At 39.8% G+C, this 15,707-nt stretch overlaps 1 protein-coding gene across 2 annotated transcripts in view; it reads right to left on the reverse strand.

The window, feature by feature from the left end:
* The window catches only part of LOC126235726 (katanin p80 WD40 repeat-containing subunit B1-like), a 142,799-nt gene extending 135,023 nt beyond the window's left edge, over positions 1-7,776 (reverse strand). Inside the window, exons 1-3 of one of the 2 annotated variants that reach the window (XM_049944501.1) lie at positions 7,429-7,776; positions 7,182-7,312; positions 6,813-7,031 (exon numbers count right to left, since the gene is read on the reverse strand). In XM_049944501.1, the coding sequence (XP_049800458.1) occupies positions 6,813-7,031; positions 7,182-7,312; positions 7,429-7,492 (414 nt within the window). In that variant the 5' untranslated portion in view covers positions 7,493-7,776. The remainder of the gene's footprint in view (positions 1-6,812; positions 7,032-7,181; positions 7,313-7,428) is intronic. The other variant, XM_049944500.1, reaches the window with a different exon arrangement.
* Between the last annotated feature and the right edge of the window lie 7,931 nt (positions 7,777-15,707).

Consider the following 15,707-nt stretch of genomic DNA (forward strand, 5'->3'; position numbering starts at 1 on the left):
TTAACGATGGCCTATTGCTTGGAAAGCTAGAAAATGTTGGTGTCAGAGGCTTATGAGTGGGTAAAGTCATATCTCCAAAACAGACACCAAATACTGAAGTCTTGTACAAAGAAGGAACAAATTTAATTTTCTATCAATCAGAAATACAGTGTATTAAATATAGTGTGCCGCAGGGTTCTGTACTGGGACCAATCTTGTTCTCGCTGTTTGTAAATGACTTGGAACCATCCAGCTCTAACTATAAGTACATTAATATAATAGAGGGAAACATTCCACGTGGGAAAAATATATCTAAAAACAAAGATGATGTGACTTACCAAACGAAAGCGTTGGCAGGTCGATAGACACACAAACAAACACAAACATACACACAAAATTCAAGCTTTCGCAACAAACTGTCGTCTTTCCCTCTCCTTCCCTCTTTCCTGATGAGGCAACAGTTTGTTGCGAAAGCTTGAATTTTGTGTGTATGTTTGTGTGTCTATCGACCTGCCAGCACTTTCGTTTGGTAAGTCACATCATCTTTGTTTTTAGATATAAGTACATTAAGTATGCCAATCAAAGGAAAGACCCCAGAAGAGCTCCAAAATGAAATAAAAAAGAGCACTTCAAATGTATCAGAATGGTTCACAATGAACAACTTAATAATAAACACACATAAAACAAACACTAAGCATCTACACTCAGTGCAGAATAAACAGCCTTTAACTGCAACCATAGAAGTGTTAGGCAAAAAGACTTGAAATTGTAAATAGCACCAAATTTCTGGGAGTTTGGATCCAAGATGACCTAACATGGCAGAAACACACACAACACCTATGTAATAAATTAAATACCTTTTTTTATAGTATAAAAATTCTTGGTGGATGCACATCAATGCAAGTCATAAAAAAAATGTGTACTGTGCCCAAGCAGAATCGCTACTAAGATGTGGTATAATTTGCTGGGGAAATTCACCACCCAGCAAAAGCTGTTTTACTGCACAAAAAAGAATTATAAGAGCCACTGAAGGCCTTTATCTTCATGCAAACCCTCATTTAAAAAGCTTCATATTCTTCCATTACCATGCCTATATATCCTAGAAACAATAACATTCATAAGGAAAATCGTAGATGAAAACAGCAAGATTGCTCCAAAAAACCAAAATATCCATTTACACAACATGAGGAATAATCAAGATTTACATATGCAGTTTTCACATACAACACTAAACCACAAAGGACCCTTGCAAGCAGGAAAGAAACTGTATAACAAAGTACCTAAGAAAATTGAGGCAATAACTGGCATGCATAAATTCAAAACTGCAGTGAGAGACTACTTGCTTTAGAATTGATACTATAATGTTGATGAATTTTCATCTACAATGTAAATATGTGAAAAATTTAAATAGTTTACACAATTAAGACCAAAATAAGAAATATGTACATGTAGATTTATCTGTGTATTATATGTGGCCTATTATATATGTGTGTGTATCTTATAATCAAGGCCAAAAGTAAGAAATGTGTATGTGTAAAATTTATTTGTGTATTTGTGAAATGTTATTCCCATATGTTAGACTTATATTGCTATATACTGGAAACGATACAACAGTTTTATGTTAATCTTTATTCCAATTATTTGACTTGCCCTGTACACTGTTTGATTCACAGGATCAATAAATATACAATACAATACATTAACAGATGGAGACAAAGTAAAACATGTTGTCATGGAATCCATGAATAAGAGTGAAGTTGAAGGAAATTACATTTATTGTAGACAGCAAGAAGTAACACACTGATTAACACTTTGTCTGTGCATAGCATGAGCAGAATAAAGCAGAAGCCATGAGCAACCTGCTTTCACTGGTTGCAGTTGATGTGTACACAGAACATTTTGAGGAGTAAAGCCAGGAAGTAGTCCGATAAAAACCAATCGGTTTCTTTTGTTTTGTTGCTGACGCATTAATTATTTGTCACATGAAAGAATCAAGCTGGAAGAATTCCTTGCACATCTCAGCTCCTCTCATGATCAACTTTACCTTGTAAGTTGAAATGGATAGGAGGCTTACCTTCCTGGACGTCTCAGGACGATCTATGAGTATGCTGCTCATTGCACAGCCCAAGATGTTAACCTTGGATGGACCATTGGATACACTGCAAGACTCAAACTATGGATGGCATAAGTATGGGTCCACCACACAATGCAAGGGAGAGTTTAAATGTACACTCATGCTCATAAATTACGGATAATGCCAATACATGGTGAAACAACACTCTGGTGGGTGGTTTGCAGGTTTAAATCATTTCGGGGTATGACCATGCGGTGCATTTGACCGCGGTCATCACACGATGGCACTGGCAGCAGTCCACATATGTAGAGGTGTTTTGGTGTATGTCAGAGTACAGTGCAGCGAGTAAGTGTGCAGACGTTTTCAGATGTGCTAATGGTGGCTGTGTGTTGAAAATGGCTCAAAGATGACATATTGATGACATTATGAGGGGTAGAATACAAGGGTGGCTGGAGGCTGATGAAACACATCAGGTCGTAGCATGGGCCCTCCGTGTGCCACAAAGTGTGATCTCAAGATTATGGCAACAATCCCAGCAGACAAGAAACGTGTCCAGGCGCTACAGTATGGGACGTCCACAGTGTACAACACCACAAGAAGACCGATATCTCACCATCAGTGCCCGCAGACATCCATGGAGCACTGCAGGTAGCCTTGCTCGGGGACCTTACATGGTTTATTCACCCGGAGACCTGCAATGTGCATTCCACTGATCCCTTGTCACAGGAGAGCCCGTAAAGCCTGGTGTCAAGAACACAGCACACGGTCATTGGAACAGTGGTCCCAGGTTATGTTCATGAATGAGTCCAGGTATAGTCTGAACAGTGACTCTAGCCGGGTTTTCATCTGGCGTGAACCAGGAACCAAATACCAACCCCTTAACGTCCTTGAACGGGACCTGTATGGAGGTTGTGGTTTGATGGTGTGGGGTGGGATTATGATTGGTGCACATACACCCTTGCATGTCTTTGACAGAGGAACTGTAACAGATCAGGTGTATCGGGACGTAATTTTCCACCAGTACGTCCGCCTTTTCAGGGGTGCAGTGGGTCCCACCTTCCTCCTGGTGAATAATAACCCATGGCCCCACTGAGCTGCCATCGTGGAGGAGTACCTTGAAACAGAAGATACCAGGCGAATGGAGTAGCCTGCCTGTTCTCCAGACCTAAACACCATCGAGCATGTCTGGGATGCTCTCGGATGATGTATCGCTGCATGTCATCACACCGCTAGAACACTTCAGGAGCTCCGACAGGCACTGGTGCAAGAATGGGAGACTATACCCCAGCAGCTGCTCCGACCACCTGATCCAGAGTATGCCAACCCGTTGTGCGGCCTGTGTATGTGTGCATGGTGATCATATCCCATACTGATGTAGGGGTACATGCGCAGGAAACAGTGGTGTTTTGTAGCACATGTGTTTTGGGACGGTTTTCTCAACTTATCACCAATACTGTGGACTTACAGATCTGTGTCCTGTGTTTTCCCTATGTGCCTATACTATAAGTGTCAGTTTTGTGAAGTGCCGCATTGTGCAGCACCACATTCTACAATTATCCTTAATTTATGAGCATGAGTGTAGATAAAAGCCTTGTGCTCAACCACCAGCAGTTACTTCATCAGTGTACCAGATAACAGCAACATGATCACTTGCCAAACCATTGTGCTTATTGGACACCAAAACCCAGTGGTACAAGCATTTCCTCGTGAGTTTAACTTCTCCAAAGCAAGTAATATGAAATGGACACATATGACAGAACAAACTCTCAGACATCGAGATTATAACTGAAAAGTTTTCAGTCGCAGGAAATGTGTGACCAGAAGAGAAAAGTAAGGCAAGCCATTACAGTACATGATAAATATGCACCAAATATGTGACAAAAAAAATTGCTGAGTGTTGCCATTTGTTGAAAGACATTCTTCTAATTAGCACAGCACTTCTCAGTTCATCTTTGCCATGGTACATCTAGAGCTTCATCTAGAAATTGCCAAAGTCAATTATACAAAAGTTACTACGTACCATTTTTATGCTGTTTTTCTTCTACATTGGCATATATATAGTTTTATATTTCCATACATCTGTCACTTTAAAAAAATATCAAAACTTGTCACTACTGTAAACATGATACAGCTCTCTCCTCTAATTCAATCAGTTCTCCAAATTACAGGGTGATTCAAAAAGAATACCACAACTTTAGGAATTTAAAACTCTGCAACGACAAAAGGCAGAGCTAAGCACTATCTGTTGGCGAATTAAGGGAGCTATAAAGTTTCATTTAGTTGTACATTTGTTCGCTTGAGGCGCTGTTGACTAGGCGTCAGCGTCAGTTGATGCTAAGATAGCGACCGCTCAACAGAAAGCTTTTTGTGTTATTGAGTACGGCACAAGTGAATCGACGACAGTTGTTCAGCGTGCATTTCCAATGAAGTATGGTGTTAAACCTCCTGATAGGTGGTGTATTAAACGTTGGTATAAACAGTTTACAGAGAATGGGTGTTTGTGCAAAGGGAAAAGTTCTGGACGGCCGAGAACGAGTGATGAAAATGTAGCACGCATCCAGCAAGCATTTGTTCGCAGCCCAGGAAAATCGACTCGCAGAGCTAGCAGAGAGCTGCAAATTCCACAATCAACTGTATGGAGAGTCCTACGAAAAAGGTTAGTTATGAAACCTGAACGTCAACTACCCGAGGCGATGGATCCGCCGCCAGGCAGCCCGTGACAGAGCACTTCATCACTGGCCTCCAAGAAGCCCTGATCTTACCCCCTGCGATTTTTTCTTATGGGGGTATGTTAAGGATATGGTGTTTCGGCCACCTCTCCCAGCCACCATTGATGATTTGAAACGAGAAATAACAGCAGCTATCCAAACTGTTACGCCTGATATGCTACAGAGAGTGTGGAACGAGTTGGAGTATCGGGTTGATATTGCTCGTGTGTCTGGAGGGGGCCATATTGAACATCTCTGAACTTGTTTTTAAGTGAAAAAAAAACCTTTTTAAATACTCTTTGTAATGATGTATAACAGAAGGTTATATTATGTTTCTTTCATTAAATACACATTTTTAAAGTTGTGGTATTCTTTTGGAATCACCCTGTATAATAATTTTGCTATTAACAAATTCTGGTACTAATCATCAAACAGAGGGGAAAAGAACAGGAAAAAGAGCTGAAATGCTGCAATCTTAAATGAAACTGGCAAGACACTAGTGTGTCAAGGCTGATATAACACATGACTTTCCTCACAATTTTGTGGTGTGGCCTACCTAGCATTTTTTAAATCATGTTTTTCTTCTACAGAGGCCAGATTATATAAGTTTGGCAGTAAAAAATAATACAACTGTCCTCTTTCGTTGCAACATTCTTTCATTCTATGCTGTCCCATACCGATTTTTTTATAATTTTTCTTAATTATTACTCATTCTTTTCAAATGCACCGAGTTGTTTTTTTTTTTTTTTTTTCCCCCACTGAAAAAAGCTAAGATAGAACTATCATCTTGGAGTTTTGAGCTCAGTTCCCATGCTCACAGTAAAATAATAATAAATTAAGGATGGGTTGCAACTTTTTGCAAATGCACAAATTGTGCCCCAACTTTGTGGGTTCTTTATTATTTTCACTAAATATATACATTGAAGTTATTTTTAGGTCCAGGAATATGATAAATCAGATTTTGTTGTCATTTAAATCATATGTGCACTTTACCTTTTATTTTGCATTGTGTGCTTTCTGCGGCTGCCAACCAAAATCAGGCACAGGTCTAAATCAGTACACCATGTCATCTGTGAACATGAGGGGTGCTAGACAACCATCTGCACTGAATTTTTTTTTGTTTATTATTCTACCTTGATTCATAAAATTAATGGCATGTCCCTGTTTTTAGCCTGAGAATTGTGATATTTTGCTAGTCCTACTATGGTAAGGACTAAAGTGAGCGTATTCCATGAATTTTATGAAAACATACCTTCTTAGAGATTGGATAGTAAAAAATTCAGTGTAGACGATTTTCTAACATCCGTCATGTTTGCAGTTGACATGATCTACTAATTTAAACCAGTAGCCGACTTTGGTTGGCAATCACAGGGCACACACAATGTAAAATAAAAGGTAAACTGCACATGCAATTTAGATGACAGCAAAATCTGATGTAGCATATTGCTGAATCTAAAAATAACCTGTATGTATGTAGGAAAATATTTAAAAAAGCCACTGATTATGCCACAACTGTGGTGAAACATGTTTGTGTGACAAAACAAACAATAATTTGTGTCCTTGCAAAACTTTGACAATCTCACTATGAAATTTTCTGCGATTGTGACTGAAGAATTCAATGACAAGTATGGAAATGACCATATAACGTAGATACTTCAAACATTTGTAAATAACGCTTTTCCAAAGCACATCAAAAACAACATTTTCAGATCCTCTTTCACTATTACAATGATCACCACTCATATTAGCTCCATCATCAATGACTGGCAGTAATAACTCTAAAATTAACATATATTTGAAAACTTTACAAGAATGCACATCACTCATAAAGGAGGAAAATGGCTATGGTAATCAAATGAAACAAACACTTCATGTATATAACAGTTGCCTGCCAGGTAAACAACAGCACATGCAGCATACAGCACATTTGTAACACCAGTTCTGTATACCTTCCTACACACATTAAATACAAAATGTACTGCTTGTAAAAATTTACCACATGAAAAGTGTAGACTTACGTGATACAAAAGATATGACTGCAATGTACTCACTTTGATTGATGTATCAAATGAACCTGATGCTAGGAAATCTCCATAAGGATGGAAGTCTATGCACCGAATATTACTCTTATGTCCTGTGAGGCTACGAACAATTTTAGCAGCTTCCAAATCCCAGATTTTGAGAGTACCAGACTGAGATCCTGCACATACCAGTTCATCAGTGTGTCCAAACTGTACACATTCCACTGGAGTTGTGTGACCGCTTAAGCTCTGCAAGTTCAATGAGAAAATACTGTGTAAACCATAATTTCTTCACTGTCACCGGGAGAACACATGATTACAACAAGGGATGTGGTACAGCGTTTCAAACCATAAATCTCATTAATCAAAGGTTTAAACGTGACGTAATATTTGACTCACCATAAAACAATTGTGTTTGCCAACGGCCCAAAGGTTTACTTTCTTGTCATCTCCACCTGTTACTAGTACCCTCCCGGATTTGTGACCAAGTGCAAGTGTGTTCACATTAGCACTATGCGCTGTAAACTCTTCTACACGAGGGGGAGGAAGGCAATACATGAAACGAATATTAGTCAGGTTTACATGTAAATAACAATAAACACTGGGCGACGCTAAATTTCCTTTACAAAGTAATCTGTATACTAACGTAGTTTCCAGCAGCGCTTCGTCGCCGAGGCCATAGTATGGTCTTGGTTATTGGTCACTCGCATGTATAAGCTTAAATTTAACTAAAGGCGGGTGCATATAGCCCAACATGTTAATCATTTTCAAACACGCTGTAAAGAGTATAAAAGAAAAGAACACACACACCACTACACATGCACTTTCTATACTGCAACATTTATTTCGTTGGATGCTTTACGCTGTTAACCAAACAATACAGACACAAACTCTTCCTTCTACTAACAACATCTTGTTTTTCACCTTGACATATAATACCATCTGATGGGTTCGGTTGTATTATCAAACCCACCACGCGTACCAACTACATGATTCTTCAGCAAAAGTAGTGTCTACGAGCTTTTGAACATGTCCAGGTTGGTACCACGTAAAATTATCCGCATACAGCATCAGAGGAAAGATCTAACCAAATACGTACAGAGCCAGAGATTGTATTACATGTAGTCATTTGCAAAGTTACTCTAGTGCAAATTCAACTAAGTTCAAGACTTTTGCAGTTACAGAGACTGATTCTTCCGCAGTAAATTTATTAAGTCTAAACTATATTCATTTTGGCCAGTTACATTTTCGTTCCTGCAAATATTTCAGGTATAGGAAACACAATTGGGTATTTTAATCCCTTGAGCTTCTCATTCAATTTTTGATTTTATAAAATATCTTCGAATTAACCAAATTTCGGAAACACTGCATAGATTCCAAATGCTTCAGAAATAAATACCTAGAGGCAAGAGCTAGAAAATAAGTTACATCATAAACAGTTTTAGATGCTTTTCTCGAGTTTAAGTAGTTAACTTGCAATGACAAATCTGCTATAACTTCTGATACTCGACTTCACAGTATAGCAATACAGAGTGCTAGTGGAACTTAATTACTACAGAACAGAACTTCTGGAATGGTAGGTTAAAGACCAATTAATGCTGGCCGTCATGTCCGATCCCGTCAAAACATTTTGCATTTCATTTCAAATGGCGGCATACACACTGGTCGTCCTGTTCCGTCGCTTCACGTCACGGCTCCGTCAAGCCATAGTCGCGACACTCCGTCTCGTTTTTGTTAGCCACAGCGACAGCAGCAGCAAGCGACACTTCTGGAGACGATGTCGGATGTCTGAGAATACTAATAAAAATACAAATCTTTTATTCCACCTTTGAGTATTTTTACATGCAACTGGTGTCGTTAGTGTTAACACTCTAATAATAACAATAACAACTTGGACAAATGTGATTAACTACAATATAATAATCCACGATGGATACAATAAATATTTCTACAAATGTCAATAACAACAAATAGTTTCCTAACAGACCAATTACAAGATAAATGAACTACATAGTTGAGTGAATGACAAATAAATAACTAAAAAGATAATTAACAGTAAGTACATGATACGGTAAGAAAATAGTTGCACAGTGTGACATGTCAATTTTGCAGTTAATTTATTATTCATCCTCATAAGAAAAGCGGGTCATTTGTCACATACTCAAGGAACTCTTGAGCAGAGTAAATTACTTTACTTTTCATCCACCTCAAAAGACTAGTTTTTATTTATTCACTGGCACTGTGTAGGCATTTTCAGGTAATTCGTTGAAGTAGACAGGCTCAAGATATTTGTAGCTGTTATGTGTCTTGCAAGCCTAGCAGATAGCGTATTTATATTCTCTTGCTTTCAGCGGAATAAGCTGTAAATACAAACATATTAGAAAGTATTTCTTCACGAATGAGTTGCAACTTAAGTCACTGAATCAGTGTGATTCGGCTGTTTTTACAGGCATTCCACGATAATTTAAATCTCTTGGTAAATTACTGACGCATGGAACGTAAAAATGTAACCACTATTCCTTTAATTAAACAGAAAATAATTAAAAACGAACAGCATCATTATGACACAAGTGAATATCTGCTTTTTCAACGCTTGCAGCTCTAGTACAGCTCTAGTTGTCAAACGCTATCAACTTTCACACCAGAGAGTGTCGCGACTGAAAGTTTTGATGGCTGATGTCATCCGTCCATTGTTGATCACGTGATACCCAAGCTCATATCCTCCTGATATGGCCATGTGTAGATATCCATATTTAGTTTAGTTGTGGTTTTAGTGGTTAATATCAGTTGTTTTTGTTTGTTATTTGCTATAAAACTGTTTTGTTTCGTTATTTTTTTGTTAAAATTTATAATAAATGACTAAAGATTAACTGAAGCAGTCATGCAGCAGTCTGATATGTATGACATGAGTGTACTAAATTATTTGCCCTCTACTACATTTATGAAGTGGATTTTTATATGTACCGGTATGGTATTTAATATTTTACAATGAAATGCATGAAATATGGATGCAACTTGATGTGAGAAAAGTATTGTGGATAGAATCAGATTGATTAGTAGATGCAATTCGTTTGTATATTGTCAGGTATTTGCAGTGTTTTGTAAAGAAATGGCCTGAGACCTTCAGACTCTGCAAGTTGTTTGTTTAAATATGTATTTCTGGCAGGCTTGTTTATTGTTAAGTAGCTCTCTGGATTGTGTGCAAAACAGTTCTGCAGGCATCAGTGGTCAATGTTTTTGCAGTTTCACTACCTAACCCCAGTACAAATAACGCTCTTGAAATATTAAAAGGCAAATACAAGACATAAAGAAAATCTATAAATCTTGAAGGGGAGATTTGACTATTGGACAAAAATTTGCATTGGACTAACAACGAGACTTAACCTGAAACAAAGCAAGCTTTCACAGGATCCGATGGCAGCTCGTAACACTGCGCTTCTTTTAGTAATTCTGGGTGCAATTTGACGTAACAAATGAGAAAAAACTAATGCTTCGATTTTCTAAAACATAAAATGAAGATTCCTCTTCCTTGAGCTCCTTGTATCGTGTGTGAAATAGCCTTCCTGTACCACATAAAGATATTTTTCCCACCCACACTCTTTTTTGTGCTGTCTTGCACTACTGTCTGTCTTCTCTAATATTCAAACTATCCATACAAACTGCAAATAATTTGAGTTCAATAAATGTCATTTTCGTACAAATGTGGACTCGAATATCCACAAGCATAAACGACTTCGCTGTGTTTGTGCACTTCGTGACAGTTGAAAATCATTTTGCAAATATCGCAATTCCAGCGAAAAGAATCAGTTGTGGACAGCCATGCAAGTTGACATCACGTGATTTGAAAGGTCTTGATGTGACCATGCCGTGACATGATGGTACCTCGATGGACAGTGTGAATTGGCCTTAAACAATGAAGAGACACGCCACTATATTTGCCGCCACTTCGACTGGCAGACAGTCTCATAAACTGACGTAGGGCCGGGAGAGCGGTGTGCTGACCACATGCCCCTCCATATCTGCATCCAGTGACGCCTGTGGGCTGAGGCTGACACTGCAGCCAGTCTGTACTGTCAGTACCGTTGGGCTTTCCAAGGCCTGTTTGAACGGAGTTTTGTTCGACCTGCAGAGGTGGATATGAGCAAGCAAATTCGAGTCCTAAGAATATTATATGTGTGTAATGTCTTTCGTTTTATCCTTGGTCTTTGGCTAGTGCGATTTGGACTGTCTACGCTAAAGCATGTATCTGGAGTCTTACGATCATTCATGTTTAATAAAGTGGTTACACTTCATGTAATATGTACATGCATCTTAATTCATCTACCCACCACCACTGAAAAATCTATACTGCTGACCTGCAAAAACCATATGATATCTGTGGATCAGGAAAAGTACAGTGTTATTTTCCCACCAAACAATGAATAGTGATGTCCAACAAAGGTTATTGGGACCTTTCGCTTATACTGTGTTCCTGGTGGATTATGGCATGCAGTATATGGAACAGTATAAGTATGACGCTATGAATGAGACTACTTACAGGAGGAGGAGGAGGAGGAGATTAGTGTTTAACGTCCTGTCGACAACGAGGTCATTAGAGACGGAGTGCAAGCTTGGGTGAGGGAAGGATGGGGAAGGAAATCGGCCGTGCCCTTTCAAAGGAACCATCCCGGCATTTGCCTGAAGCGATTTAGGGAAATCACGGAAAACCTAAATCAGGATGGCCGGAGACGGGATTGAACCGCCGTCCTCCCGAATGCGAGTCCAAGGGAGACTACTTACAGTTCTCCTCCCACTCACATAGAAGAGCATGTGGATCACGCTCATTACAGATCTGTTTTACCTCTTCTGATCTTCCTTTGGGGCTTCTTTATGAGCAAAAGAGAACAAAACAAACACATGTTCCTAGACCTGAATCAGATTTTTCTGCACAAGTACATCATTGTGACCATGCCTGCCATGATCCAAACATGCTTCCGTGCCAGTTTGTTCCCCTTGTGAACATGGCTGACTGGGTCATACAAATATTTCTCGGTTACCTACAACAGTGCAGCTGATCAATGGGGCTACATTCAACGACACACCTGGAACAAATTGCTTGGTGCCACATGGACACATTTCTAGCAAAGTTCATATAGTACAGTGTGTGTTACCTAAACTGCTGGAACAACCACACTTTTGGTTCACGATTACTGAATGTGTGCTTATGACTCAAATGTCACTGATTATGTGGTAAAATATCCTGCATTACAGTGTAACATCAGAAATCATGCATCTGTGATGTAATTCTGTCACCACCTGCTGTTGACAATTATGAAAAAAATGGTCAAATGGCTCTGAGCACTATGGGACTTAACATCTGAGGTCATCAATCCCCTAGAACGTAGAACTACTTAAACCTAACTAACCTAAGGACATCACACTCATCCATGCCTGGGGCAGGATTAGAACCTGCGACTGTAGCGGTCCCGCAGTTCCAGACCGAAGCGCTTAGAACCGCTCGGCCACAGCGGACGACTAATTATGAAACAACTAAGGTGGCTCTATTGCAAAGGTTATGCAAACCACCTGAACAACAAGTTCCTTGGGAAATTTACTCAGTGCAGTTATAAGTGGATGGGCTACTTCACAGTTCTGGCACAATTTACAGACCTAAAAGGATTCAAAGTTAACGCCAGACAATACATTGGGGACAATAATGGCAAGCTAATTGCCCCATTTTATTCAAGTGTCCTTGATTATGAATGAAGGACTCATGCAGGACGGCAAATTACAGATCGCCGACCATATTTTCACTCTACAAGATGGACGCTACGACTACCCAGAAGCCACCAGTAAGCCCCACCTGCAGCAGTCACAGTACATTACGACACGGCGTTTGGAAACCAAACACGACCAAATGCGTTCAGCGCACATGATACTCCTTCCATAAGCCAGCGCGTCCTTGCTCCCAAGATTCAATATGACCAACTATGTATAACGGAACAGCTACCACCAGATGCCACTCAGAGTTCCAGCGACATCTGACAGAGTGTGCTTTAGTGTTGGTTACATTTGCGTTTCAGCACTGCCACTCCCAAATGCACATCACCATGCTAACACCCAAATGCTGTTCATGATCTTCAGTAGGCATTACAGGTTACAGATTCAATATAATACACCTAGGACCTATGCATGTAATCCAAACTAGTTTCATGCGTACAAACACAACAGTGACCTCTATGTTCTCAACAAGAGTAGTCTAACATTTTCTAGCAGACCCAGGCTTCGAAACAAGCATGAGCGCAAGAAAAATTGTCAGTTCTTACACTTCAGGATCTCCGCTACAAGTTTGGGCTGTGAATGAGTCACCTAAAATGACACATTATTCCACTATCTACACCATCGACCTTGGTCTCAGCAACACATTTACATGGACTTTCCTACTGGTTGACATTAACGTATCTCTGCTAGAGTCAGATTTTCGTCATCATTATGACTTATGTCACAATTTAAGAGAATGATTACTTTTCAACAGAGAAAGTGAAGATTCCATTTCAGGTATTGTTAGCAGCCTTCCAGTTTCTGTTTCTCAACAGCAAACAGATTCCTTGACATCTTCAGTAAATGAGCTTCAAAAATTAAAGCTATGTGAATAGCTGACTACAACACATCAGTTGTACACAGACACTAAAAGGGATCATCTGGCGTTACAGGAAGAGAATTTGTTGTTGCATGCAACAAAGTTGCAGAGGCAGAACGTCTGATATCATCATTAAGAATCTCCTCAGTTACTAATGTTAATCATCATCAATCCCCAGATCCTCATCTCAGCTGTGTATTCCAAACCCTGGAGAGCTTATGGAATACAATAAACAGCTTCAAAGACTGTTCGAACGACCATAAAGAATTCAATACTTGGATGAGATGCTTAGATGAAAACTGTTGAACTAGAATTCAGTGAATACTAGAGGCAACAATGTGACAAAACATTTGTGCAGAGAGGCAGTACTCACTGTCACAAGGGTATCGATTAACTACAATCATTGGTGGCTACACTAACTCTTCCATTCAACCACATTCAACCAAAATTGAAGGAACACTTACAAGTCAGTGACTATGCACTCAGTGATAGCCCAACTCAAGGAAATCACACACAACCATGCCTGAGGCAGGTTCCAGACTGAAGCGCCTAGAACCGCTCGGCCACTGCGGCCGGCGAACAAATAAAGCACACCAGATAGATGTTCCAACCTGAATATCCAGGACTTTGCTCATTTTATGGCTGGTGCTTCAGTGTTTAGTGTTCTTTAGTCTTGATTTGTTTGAGAACCTGCACATGCCTAAAATGCTGTGCAGGCATTGGAGCATTTTATTGATTCAGCTTTTGGTGAACTTCTTTACTGTTTCCCTTACCTGGAAGATGTATTGATTTTTTTTCTCTTCACCTCAACAACATGAGGAGCATCTTAAACAGGACTTCAGTGCACTGGACACGTTAGGTACTGGTTTTATTGTGAACAGGGACATATGTCAATTATGTCAGAGATCAGTGGTGTTTTCGGAACATTCAGTGACACAGGCTGGGGTCAGACCTAAGGCAGACACCTGAATTTATTAAACAGATACTACAACCTACCACATCCCAAGAAATCAGAAGGTTTCTGACCATGATTAAGTTTTGGACGGGACATATCCTGCAAGTTGCAAGAATTCAGACATCTTTAACCAATGTTCTTGCAGGGTAAAGTACTTAGGGAAAACGGACAATGTAAATGATACACATGTTCAAGTCTATAAAAGAGTATTTACAAAATGCTGTCACCTTCTCTCACCCTCCCCATCGGTCCTTTTATCCATTATGACAGACGCAAGAGATACAACTATTGGGACAGTTTTGCAACTCACTGTTATGGACATCAACACCCCCACGTTTTTTTCATGTAAGCTGACTGCGGTGCACCAGTTGATGTCAGCCTATGTCTGCAAACCTGTGGCTCTATGTGATGCTGTGAAGCGCTTCAGAGGGGATATTGAGTGACGTCCCCTCACAGTTTTTACCAGCCATCACACTTTAGTTCATGTGATATGTTATCTGAACAGGAAAACTATTCCCTTTCATTGCAGACACTTGGACTACACCGGACAATTTACTGTCGACATTTGTCACGTGAATGGGGTGTACATTGCGCTTGTGGGTGACCTGTCATACATCAGCACATTTAGCACATTGATTGATTTCAAGGGCTTCACTAAGGAATAAGAACAAGATCAACAGTTAGCAACATTGTTAGGAAACACTGGCACTGGACTGACGTTGGAACATATCGAGATTCCTGATATTAACTTTCTCATGTGGTGCAGTACCTCTTGGGGTGGATTATGTTCTCTAGTTCCCGTAAAATTCTTCAGGACCATCTTTGACAGTCTGCATAACTTATCACATCCTGCTGCTCATCCCACCACAAAGTTAGTGACTGACAGCTTTGTGTGCACAGATGTTATAGTGGATTGCAGACAGTGGACATGTGTCTGTCTCACCTGCCAATGAAGCAAGATAGGACACCATACTTTTCAGCAACAGGAAAAATTCGACATGCTCATAGGCAGCCTACATCATGTACACTGGGACCTGGTTGGTTCACTACTTGTGTCAAATGGGTTCCAATACACTTTGTCCTCAATTGATAGGATGGCGCAGTGCCTTTGAAGGATGAGTGTCAAATCTGCTGCTTTGACCTTAGTTCACATGTGGAATGCTCAGGCTGGTTGCCTGTCGTCTTATTACTACTGACCAGAGGCGTTAATTTGAGTCACATCTTTTTGAAGAACTGTGTAAAGTGTGCAGTATTCAATGTTCCCATGCTACAGCATGCCACCGCCAAAGCAACGCTCTATTTGAACAATGGCGTCGTACACTTAAAGTGACACTGATGTGTCATGATTCAC

The sequence above is a fragment of the Schistocerca nitens genome, chromosome 2 (genome assembly GCF_023898315.1).
Source record: "Schistocerca nitens isolate TAMUIC-IGC-003100 chromosome 2, iqSchNite1.1, whole genome shotgun sequence".
NCBI lineage: Eukaryota > Metazoa > Arthropoda > Insecta > Orthoptera > Acrididae > Schistocerca > Schistocerca nitens.